Source organism: Sinocyclocheilus anshuiensis, unplaced genomic scaffold (genome assembly GCF_001515605.1).
Source record: "Sinocyclocheilus anshuiensis isolate Anshui unplaced genomic scaffold, SAMN03320099.WGS_v1.1 scaffold804, whole genome shotgun sequence".
NCBI lineage: Eukaryota > Metazoa > Chordata > Actinopteri > Cypriniformes > Cyprinidae > Sinocyclocheilus > Sinocyclocheilus anshuiensis.
This window is the reverse complement of record NW_015557098.1, coordinates 58,951-71,015: the sequence shown is the minus strand read 5'-3', so window position 1 is coordinate 71,015 and position 12,065 is coordinate 58,951. Positions and strand designations below refer to the sequence as shown.

Sequence of the window (12,065 nt, the reverse complement as noted above, 5' to 3'; positions counted from 1 at the left end):
CAGAGTCGTGCTGTCCTTTTTGCAGCAAGGGTTGGAGCGAAGGCTGTCTCCCTCCACCCTCAAAGTTTATGTCGCTGCAATCGCTGCTAACCACGACCCCGTAGAAGGGAGGTCGCTGGGGAAGCATGACCTGGTCGTCAGGTTCCTTAAGGGGGCGAGAAGGCTAATTCCTCCACGGCCCCCCTCTATACCCTCTTGGGACCTGACTCTAGTGCTCACAGCACTACAGCAGGGCCCATTTGAGCCTTTGCAGACGGTCGAGCTGGAATTTCTTTCGATGAAGACTTTGCTCCTGCTGGCATTGGCCTCCATCAAGAGGGTGGGGGACCTGCACACATTTTCGGTCAACGATTCGTGCCTAGAGTTCGGGCCGGCTGACTCCCAGGTAACCCTGAGGCCCCGGCCCGGCTATGTGCCCAAGGTTCCCGCTACTCCCGTCAGGGATCAGGTGGTGAACCTCCGAGCGCTGCCCTCGGAGGAGGCAGACCCAGCCCTAGTTTTGCTCTGTCCCGTCCGAGCCTTAAGGTGCTATGTAGACCGGACGCAAAGCTTCAGGACCTCAGACCAGCTCTTTGTCTGTCGGCAGAAGGGGCAGAAGGGGAATGCCGTCTCGAAGTAGAGGATGGCCCACTGGATAGTGGATGCCATCACCCAGGCACAGGTTGCTTTCATTTTACTTATGGGATTTTATTTACTTAGGGATTTTATTCATTGAATAATTGATGGGATTTTATTTATTTCTTGACTGACTGACTGGATTTTATGCATGCGTTTCATTTATGTGATTTTATTGATTGATTCATTGCCTACTACATTAATAAAATACAATTAATCAATCCATCCATACATCCATTCTTTTTTATTTATGGGATTTATTGATTGATTTAATTTTATATATATATTTTTTTTATATGAATATTTATATTAATATTTTAAAAATGTCATTTTAGAACATTTCAGAATTGTTACTTTTTTGACATGGTTTTGTAAGACTGACCCACTTGTACAGCTTATTTGTTCTTAGTTACTTTGTAACGTGTTTAACGATGCAAGAAGTTCTCACAATGAGCTGTTTACAAAAAAAAAAAAAATGGCTGAAGCTAGTTTGCAATGAACTATGCTCAGAGAAAGCCCAAAACAAAAGCACATAATCCTGTACTTTTCTGACAACCATACAAAGAACAGAAGCACAAAACTCCTCACAACAGAGCAATTCAAACAATTAGCCAGGCCAAAGATTATTTCCTTTCTATCATAACAATGTGTAAAGAACAACATACAGTCAAACCAAAAATTATTCAGACACCAGATATAATATTTTATATTTTTTTACTAGTGGGTGCAGGACACTATAGTTCATTTATGTAAGTGAGCATAGCAAAATAAAGTAAACTGTGACATATTACACCCAAACATTATTCATACAGTGGACTACCAGTAAAACGGATAAACATTTGGGACCAAAAATTCAGACACTTTGACCTGACCATGTTTTGCTCAAGTGTTATCTGACATTATCAAGATGCATTTGTTCTGACACAGTTTAACTCGGAGTTCTTGTCATATTTTATTACCGAAACTATAGCAAATAAACTGTGATAATGTGCGAAATGTTGAAAGTGTCTGAATAAATTTTGGTTTGACTATATGTTGAGTGGTCCAGACTAAAGCATGCTAGATACTCAGTGTCACGTAACAGAAGTCGTGTGCAGAAGCTGCTTAACAGGAAAAAAAAGATTTTTTTGGAATGTAATGATGCATCATTGTGCTCACTGAAGGGTTTCTGGTGTCTCACCTGTAAAAGGCATGCGTCTCTGTGATGGACCGATACAGACCGCTGGCTGCTCGATTACTGATTAACTTGAACAGCAGGATCACACTGTCGCTGGTTTCCTTGGTGACAGTCAAGTAAACGCTCTTCCCTGATTGCGTGGCAATTTGTATTATGGGATAAGATATCCTGAAATGAATGGAAAATATGACGCATTACTGAAAGGCAGCGATGGCACAAATTGATTTAATGTTACATGACATTCTGGGATGTGAGCTGGGCATCATTTTATGACAGTTACACCATCAAGAGCACTTCATGCTGTGCCTAACCTGTTAACCAGGCTGAAGTCCTCTCGGCAGATAGCGATACCGTCTGGTCCCACTCCGATAGCCAACCTCTGTCCTTCAGCGTCACGCACCCAGTGCCACTCCACCCCATAATGCTCCAGAGACGACACCAGCTGCAGGGCCTGGTACTCCACCGACGCCTGGCTCAGACCCTCCAGAGCCTTGTGCTTGGCTATGATACTGCCAAAAAAAACAAGAGACATTAGTTGGGTTTCCATCCAAAGTTGCGAATTTAACTTATACGAAAAATTTAGAATATCACATAAAACATTTGCGAATAAGCACCGTTTCCATCCAACGAGTCAAAGAGAACAAAATCGTCACTTCCTGATAAACTGGCACTAAATATCACATAGCCACTGAATATAATAATTTTCATATTTAATAAATCACTTGCACCTTTTGGCGGTGGATGCTGCTGTGTGGGAATGCAGTCATGCAAGACAGTTCTGGGAGGCAATTATACAGAAACACTTTGACGACAGACTTTGCTTGGGCATTTAGGAATGACCATAACAACATTTCAGATGCAGTGCACCAAGATCGGTTCACTGGTTAGTCAGGTTATGCCGTCCCATAATGCAAAGTCACATGACTTTTTTGATGCGCATGGAGGATTTTTTTCGGCAAATGCGTTTCCATCTCGCATTATTATGCAACCTCAAGCAAGCATAAAATGTTTGCAAATTAAGGTTGTTTTTTTTATTAATTTGGCGTTTCCATCACTTGTTTCTGATGCGATACGTCAAAATGCGCATTAATACAGGGTGATGGATGAGTCAGAGAGGAAAATGACACCAGCAGATCATGTAAAAAGTAGGAGAGAAGAGATTTACTTTTGGTGTGTATGACATGAGATTAAAAAAAAAAAAAAAAAGACACCACTGTAGTTAAAAATCAACGTACGGGAAAAAGAAAAAAAAAAAAAAAAAGACACCACTGTAGTTAAAAATCAACGTACGGGAAAAAGAAAAAAAAAAAAAAAAAAAAAACAACAACTGACCAATACTGAAAATTCCTAATCATGTTTATGTTTATTATGGCTGGTAACAGATATGATGACTCAAAAGTTATGAATCAATTTAACTTAGTATGTTGTCTACAAACAACAACAAAAATTGTTCAATTAAATCTAAAACTATTTATTAAAATTAAACTAAAAAGTAAAGTAAAATGAAAAAATAAACTAAATTAAACTCTGCATGCATCAAGTGCATTTAAAAAAAAGCCAAAAGAAAAAAAAGCCCAGATAATACCCAATTCCAGTATCTGCCAAATCAGACTAATAAAGAAAAAAAACATATTATAATATGATATATTATATTGTAATAATACTGTTATGTGACAATTACTTGTATTATGGCTAATGATTTATTGTTTAAACTGCAAAACAATACAATATCTGCTTCCAGTATCAGCATATAAAACAGACCGGTAGATAATTTAAAAAGATAATGTTAACATGGGCAATACCAATAAAGTTGCCAACATATTGTGCACAAACAAGTAAAATAACATGTCAATCACTGACAAAGTCCATGGCTGTGTGTTCCCCTGTATAAGGCTCTTTGATTTTCTTCTTTTAGGCATTAGTCTTAATTTGATTCTGTGACAATGATGATTAATCACTACAGACAGATTTCATTAATCCTCTTTGATTGTAGTTGATTAGGTCCTCTATTATCTAACCCAAACAAGCGAAAGAGTCTGAACAGAACTCTATAAAAGGAGCAGTGTAATTAGTCAAACAGCATTAGGAGTGCTTTGTTTACATCCACACGGCTCTGGATAAGATGTTCACAAGAGTGCACAGATTACAGCTCAGCTCCCTTGAATTGGTCCAGAAAGTAATCACCTAAACACCCAGCAACCAGTTTAAAAATGTATCTGAGGGTAAAAAAAAAAAAAGAAAATCACAACCTTTACACTAGAGTAATATTTTGAGAAAGTACACTGATTGGTTGCTCCTTCTGGATGGCAATTTGTGGGATCATCAGTTTTATTTTAACACAGTTTGTGGTTTTCAGTTCTATTTATATTTTAATGCATTATTTTTTTTTAGTTTCACTTTTATTTTTAACATTGTATTGTGTTCATAACAGACGTGTTTACATCTTATAATCAGAACTGCAACCCAGTGAAATTAATATCAGCCATGCAATGTAGCTGCCAAAACTTGTACACGCTAATATGCAAACCGCTGGGAATGTTTTCATACTAACTGCATGACTACATGCTTTTACATTCGCTATTTATATTTGATCAGATATAGGGTCAGAAATATTTTTTAAAGAAATGAATACTTTTATTCCGCAAGGACACATTAAATTGGCCCAAAGTGATAGTAAAATGCATTTATAGTTTTACAGAAATGTCCATTTCAAATAAATATTGCTCTTTTAAACTTTTTCATCATAGAATCCTGAAAAAAAAAATGCAGCACACTTTCCACAAAAATATTAAGCGGCACAGCTCTTTTTTTACATTGATAATTAATGTTCCCGCATATTAGAATAAATTCAGAAGGATCATGTGACACTGAAGACTGGACTAATGATGCTGAAAATTCAGCTTTGCCATCACAGGAAGAAATTATTTTGAAATATATTAAAATAAATATTACGGTTATATTGCTGATTATTACTGTATTTTTTGATCAAATAAATGCAGCCTTGGTGAGCATAAGAGACTTCAAAAAGAATTCAAATTCTCAAAAGAGAATTCAAAATTCAAATACATTACAAAAAAAAAAAAATCTTACCAAGCCCAACGTTTTTAGTGTGTAAAAAATATTGCCTATAAAGCAAGTCTATGAATCTTCTCATCAAATTATATATAAACAGAAAATACTGCACCACATCCGGTGACCTCAATCTTTATTCTCTCTAATTGATTTATAAAATGGATAAACTAAATTATCAGTTCTAGAAAGGAAAGTTCCAGGTTCTAACACCATTTCTGACATAATGTTGATTACTACGGCAAATGTTTGTCATATATGTGTAATTCCCCCCCCCGCCCCCCATAGAACGACAAGTAATTATTTTCTGTAATTTCTGTCAATACAGCTTAACTTTTATTAAACCCAGAACACTCACTTAATGTTTTTGTAAAAACATGATTAAAAAAAAACAAGTTGAAGGTCATAGAGATAATTGTGATTGACATTTTGTTTGTTTACCTGTTGATGGTGGCTTGGTTTGGCTCTGTGCCACAGAGTTCAGTGTACCAGTACTTGGCTGTGTTCTGGTTATAGTCACCGAACTCGGCCTGGGCCAGGAGAGAGCTGAGCTCTTCGGCCTGTTCCGAGCACATCCGCAGATGTCCACGATGCAGATCCTCTTTCACATGCATAAAAAACAGGTGTCTGTTGAGCAGAAGAGAAAGACAAGGAAAGTGAGAGAGTTAGTTATGAATGGAAACAGGTGGCTGCTGGTACGGTGGAAAGTGAGGGACATGCATATGGATGTCGACAGGTGGTACAGGAAAGCGAGAGCGACCCATGCAGACTGAAACAGGCCACAGGGAACTTGAATTACAAAAACACATCTTGCATATGCTCTCATGTGCTAGATCCAAATAGCATTTTAGTATGATCCATGAATAGAGATCATTTTAGTTGAACTGACCCTTTAAAAAGGAACAGTGTAAACCAGATAAGGCCAAAAATCAATTGAAAATATCAAAAGGTCAAAGGAAAAGCAGAAATGACGGTTTCCATTTGAAATGGTCACTTTCACTTCAAAAACCAAACAGAAGAACTTTGCAACTGCATTTGTGTGTGTGAATTGGTTTGACTTTTGCTCCCGTCTCGGTCTTACCTCTCGTATCTGTTGGCCTTGTGGTTATACGGCTCTTAACGCAGAACGCTGTCAGCGTGTTACTAAACGATAAGCATGCCGTCTCATACAAAGCATGAAAACCACTCTCAATACTCACTGCTGACAAAGCTGACATATATCCCTGTAGCTGTAATTCAGTAGGGCTAATCGTGAGTTTTACTGAGGACGGATCTCTTTTCAGCTGTCTGTGGGACTATCTGTATTTGTTCTTTGATTGATCAACGACAGGAGAAGTCTCAAGTATAAAAACTTGCCGTTAAAGTCACATTAACCAGGCTTGCAGCCATGAGAACTCTGGTTTGTTATTGACTTATCTTTTTTTCCCTATTGATTAATTCTCTCTAAGGGAATGTTTTTCACCTTGACTAAGTGTCGGAATACTTCCTGCTCAGCTCAAATGTACTGATAGACAGCAAGGTATTTTGCAGACGCACAATAATTTCTGTGATCAACAGTCAATAAATGATTGTTAGAAGAGCAGGACTGGGACTGGAAAATCTGGTTGAAAACTAGAACAAAAATAGGAATAAAAAAAAAGAAAAAGAAAAAAGTTTGAGTTCGTATGTCTGCATTGTGCATGATTTTAAAAAAAGACAAACAGAAAAAAAGTAAAAAACAGAAATGTAAAAGTAAATAAACTTATGAATCAATGTTTGTTTGCATTCCTGCATCATAATAGAGTGAAAACAAAATACAAATGAGATGTTATTAAAAATACAACAACTTTACAATAATTAATATTTTAATTAAGTAATTGTAAAGTTTTTATTCACATATAGTAATTTTACAATTAAATAAATGTTGTTAATATTATTTTTAAATTATAAATTGTTAATAACATTGTTTATTAGTAAACATCAAGTACCATTACAATTACAAGTGCAATTATTTTTAGTTAGTGTATATATATATATATAATATATATATATATATATATATATATATATATATATAAAAAATTTGTTCTAACATGTCATACATATTGTTCAGGGAAAAACAAGTTGAAGCTGCCTGAACTGTATCAGCTGTTCATCTGCTCCTGTGGTTCTTTACAAACCTGTTTAACAGCATCATGGGTAAATTACTCCCTAAACCTCCAGTTGTCTTGTACTAACAGCTCGGGCTCCTTCAGGTTTATGCATATCTGACCCAAAGCCCTTATGTCCCCATACCCTAATGTCTATTTATGTCCACTACAAGTCAAATTTTGCAAGTCCCCTGAGACTAGGTTTGGAGGCCAAACAGAACTGATGTTTTCCCCCAGCATACCTCTGTTCCCCAGCCAACAGAGGAGCATGGGAACACCAAAAACAGGCTGGGAGATACTCCTGCTCTGCACGCAGGTGATGGCTCTTTAGGAAAACAAACACTGGCATATCAGTTCGCATAGTGCTGCCGACAAAAGCCCCGGGCCGATAAACATTGACTTTGGATTAAAAAAAGACACTAGAAAAAAGACTGAGAATGAAAGACTGAGGTGGATTCATAGGGCAGACAAACAAACAAGACCTGCCGTTTGACAAAGGGAGTCTCGCCCGGCCTGACGAGGCACTTCCCTGCGGTGACATCAGATTCATGTGATGAATTACCTGGCAGGCAAAACAAAGGCGGCTGATGGGGACAGAGAGAGAGAGGTTACTAGCGGTCAAACTCCAGATACTCCGGGACGAACATGCCGCGCCGGTTCAGTCAGGATCGTTACAAGACTACTCTTAGAAACACGATTCAATGGCTGATGCAGCCACTCGTCATCAACAAACACCACCACACAATGTGATCCACCACTGTGTGTGGCTCTAATGGTGTGAACATACAACTGAAAAGAAAAAAAAATGTAATTAAAATGTATTCAACAATTCTTCTCTTCCTTGTCAGTGTCCACCGCCATTCACGAGAGTCCCACGACTTTATCAGCTATGAGCAGCTGAGAATAGCTGGTTGTGGTGGAGTCTAATGTCTTAATGCTATCAGATTAGTGGGCATGAGAGGGGGTTCGGGGGCCACAGGTGGGCCCCACTCACTCTCACTACATTTCACTTTATAGCTCTTTCAGCAAAGTGAAAGTGAATACTGAATGTATGTGTGCACAAGGTCAAGCGTTCATGTTATAAACTCTCTACATTGCGAGTAAATCACTCTCATATGCGACAACATCTTCAATCTGGGCAACTAAATAATGTCTATCGTTAGCCATTGGCTAATAAATTCTTAGATTTTACTCGCCAGTGTGTGTGTTCGAGGCTAATTATGAGTTTAGTAGATATATTTTCACTCACTGAACACTCTGACTGAGCGCTTGGGAGTATTGCTCTCCATCAAGCTATCTGTACTATAATTCAATTCATCTCAATGGATGCACAGCATACCTGTATTTGACGCACTGTAAACTCTAGTGTGAAGGCTCATGACTCGCCATCACTTTGCTGATAGTGCGGTTTCTCACACATGCAAAGAGAGCGAGCGAGAGTCTTACATACCACGCTGAATCAACGCGCTACATGTAAACTATATTCTTTGTTATTTTGACAGGAAAATACAACAGAGTTCATTTAGAATTATGAACAAGCAGAAGATATGCCGGTTTCTCCGGTAGTGGGCGGAGCTAATGCACAAATGACAATCTTATTGGCTGGCGCTCATCTATTACCGTCCCTGTTTTGATTTCAGCAAATCAGTTTGAGCGAACGCTGACAATGTGATTAATATTCATGAACCCAGCAGCTCATCAATCCTTAGTGCGTTGTATATTGTCAATATAGTAGTAGAATTGGTGGAATCAAATACATACAGATATATACACATAATACACACACACACACACACACACACACGTATATATGCATGCATGTATGTATGTATGTGTGTGCGTATAAAATAGTATATCAGTCTGGTAAAAAATGTACTAGCCAATGGTGATTATATTGCCAAATGTGCGTAGAGGGTTGAAAGATATGACCCTGTCTGTTTGTACCTTCATCAGCAATGCCACCACACCTGTCTGGGGCGATAAGCGAAACTAGAGCACAACGCAGTCAGTTTTTCCTACCATTCAACTCTGTATGTGTTTTGGGTACATTAACTGCCAATAAATGTATCTACACCCCATTAGTTTGCATTTACTACATAAATTCCTGATGTTTTAAACAAGCACTGTTGCCACACCTCAACAACAAAAGTGAAACTTTTCCACTAATATCTTCAAACTAATAAAAACAAAACTAAACTTGCACCTCTTTTATTTGAGGGCCTTAAATTTTCTCATAAGTAAATGATCTCAGAGTTCCTCACAAAAAAGACAAAGAGATCACTGCAGCAGGAGCATTTGATTGTGTAACTGGAAGAATTCAATTAAAACGCCTGTACCGTTCTGCTGACAAGAAATGTGTCATGGCGTGATATCAGAGAGCCTGAGCTTTGCGAAGGAGGGCTTTTGTGGGCTTGAGGTTTTGTCTTCAAATGCGATGCACTTTCTGCAGAATTTTCTCAGATATTCGGCTGGAAAGCAAATCTCACGACAGGCAGGGGGAAAAATAATCTGAATTACTCAAAGTTCACAAAGTTCATCGTCAAATCAGATGATCACTTTGTGAGACACTGAAAGGTTTAAATAGATGGGCTGAAGGTTGGCAAGACTGAAAATGTATGCAAGTTTTTTTTTTTGCGAACTTACTTTAACATGTTTTGAACATTTCACATTTTCAAGGCAATCCTGTTTAATTAAAATGAAAAAAAATTTAAATATGCAATTATAAATATTACAAATAAATTAAACTGAGAAACGTGACATTGTCAGATCAAGTCCTCTCTCCACCCAGGGGCGTTGTGTACATTAATGAGGAAAAAAAATTAACTTAAATGATTTTAGCAAATGGCTGCAATATAACAAAGAGTGAAAAATTGAAGGGGGTCTGAATACTTTCCGTACCCAATGTATATACTGTTAAATATTACACTAATAATGAATGAAATAAGCCTCAGAAAACAATCAAGTAATTTAGCATTGAGTCAGAAATATTTGTGGCAAGAAACAAGTGAAAAACAGATCTCACAAAAAAAAAAAGTCCTGTAAATCTCGCCTCACTTCATTTCAATAAGAACCAAAAAGTAAAAAGCCCTAATGAAGTTAAAACCATCAGACCAAAATCTGCCTCAGAGATACTGAATAAAGGAGGATCTTTACACTTTACCAATGAAAGCTTGAGTTGGTCTTAAGTGACTTATTCAACAGTGGGTGCAGATAATATGGTCCAAGCTAATTTTCAAAACGTTTCCTACCAACCACAGGACTACTTTTGAAAAGTTTATTTGTGCTACACTGATGGCCATTTTTAATGGGCTTGAGGTCTGGAATAGGACAAGAATGGAAATAAAGAAATGCAAAAAATATGTGAATGGGATCTTTTTTGTTTGCAAACCATTTCCTTTGTTATCACCGCAGCTTTTCAATGCATGTGTGCTATATGCAAAGCGAAGGCTTCTGTTTTGTGGTCCATATATGAAGCTTCAGGAGGATCTTGCGCATCATAGTCTTCCTGCCGTAAGGAGGTAATCAGGAGCTTACTGGGATTGCTGGTGACCTTGTTGTTAGGATTGGATGTAGGGCGAGAGGTTTGTCTCTGTAGTTGTCCGTTCGTGCTCATGTTGACCCTGAATAGCACCCACTCACCAGTTCCTGCTGACAACACCCAGGGCCCTGACTGTGAAGATAACAAGACCTGAGATCACAGCAGCATGTTTTGCATATTTGCAGGCATAAAGAAAACCAGTGGTGTTGCAAGTATGAGAGCATGGTGGATGTTCTCATGTTTCTGAACGAGATCCAAATAACCTGGGTAAGAGTATGTGCACTAATCATATAAACATTATTCACTGTTCTTCCCAATGGGCTGAAGCTAAACCAGTGCACAGATTAATGTTTAAAAGAGCCCTTCTCTTATTTAAAGTGCGCTGTGCCTCTGCTAATGGTGCTGGCCTCTGTGGATCAACAGGATCATTCAGTCCTGATGGGAATGCTAAACACTCCAGCCCTCCAAAACAATACAGGCATCTTTACACAAGCCTGGCACGCATTGCATGCCATAAAGACTAACTACAGTGTAATCATGAGCATGCAACCGTAGCGGAGTGCTGACTACTCACTAATGACCTTTTTTCTCCCCACAAAACAACAAAAAACGTTAGCCATACATACATAGTCAAACAAACTGCTCTTTCAGCCAAAAGCAAGGTAGCATTGAGGCCTCTACACACTGCCAAAATCTACTGATTTTAATGGTGCATTGCAGGAATATAGATTAGAGGTCGACCGATTTTTGGCATTTTTTAATTAATCGCCGTTGGCCGATTGTGCTCCAAATTAGTCCGATTTATAGGCAGGCGCATCTGCGGGCAGCTAAGTGTTGTTGCGGAACACCAGAGAATCTCTCTCTGGCTGCGTGAGAGACGGAGCAACTCACACTCTGCAGCCGCTTCTTGTTCACACACAGCTTCAGCTAATGATGGCAGGGCAAAACAGACCGTTTCGAAAGTGAAATTACGTTTTACCCTACTAGAATTGATGCCGGAAAGTTATCATATTCATAAGTGCAACAAGTCATTTGCGTGTGAAAGTAGAAACATGCAGTTCAGACGAAACTTCTGGGCTGATTATAACGTGCCCTTTAACTTTCCTCACGAAATGCGTGTGAAGGTCCAACAATAGCATCCACGATGTCATCGCTCATGGCCAGCGCACTCTTAAGCAGTTATGAGCAGCAGGCTGTGTAATATGTGTGAACTCTTTTATTTTTGTAATCACTTGGCCATTTGACTTATAGCAGTATCCATGGTTTCCCATACATTGAGTTTTACTTTGTTGAATAAACTGAGCAATGCACGTTTCAAAATTAAAATGCAGCACTGGTGTTTTTATATGAATGTATCTTTGAAAAGAACCGACCATCTTCAGAAAAGCTTCGATGTCATTTTCATTTAGTCTTTCCTGTAATGCCTGATAAAGTAGGGTTTGTGAGCGCAGTGCTTATTTGATTACAGCTGTTATCGGGGAAACCGCTATATCTCCCGCTCCAACAGCACCTCCTGCTGGCAGAGAATGAATTTGCA

The 12,065-nt window shown here is 38.5% G+C and overlaps 1 protein-coding gene across 1 annotated transcript in view; it reads right to left on the bottom strand.

The window, feature by feature from the left end:
• The window catches only part of LOC107677448 (E3 ubiquitin-protein ligase MYLIP-A-like), a 40,532-nt gene that overhangs the window by 15,460 nt on the left and 13,007 nt on the right, over window positions 1–12,065 (bottom strand). Inside the window, exons 3-5 of the mRNA XM_016472356.1 lie at window positions 5,303–5,488; window positions 2,104–2,301; window positions 1,894–1,960 (exon numbers count right to left, since the gene is read on the bottom strand). Coding sequence (XP_016327842.1) covers window positions 1,894–1,960; window positions 2,104–2,301; window positions 5,303–5,488 — 451 coding nt within the window. The remainder of the gene's footprint in view (window positions 1–1,893; window positions 1,961–2,103; window positions 2,302–5,302; window positions 5,489–12,065) is intronic.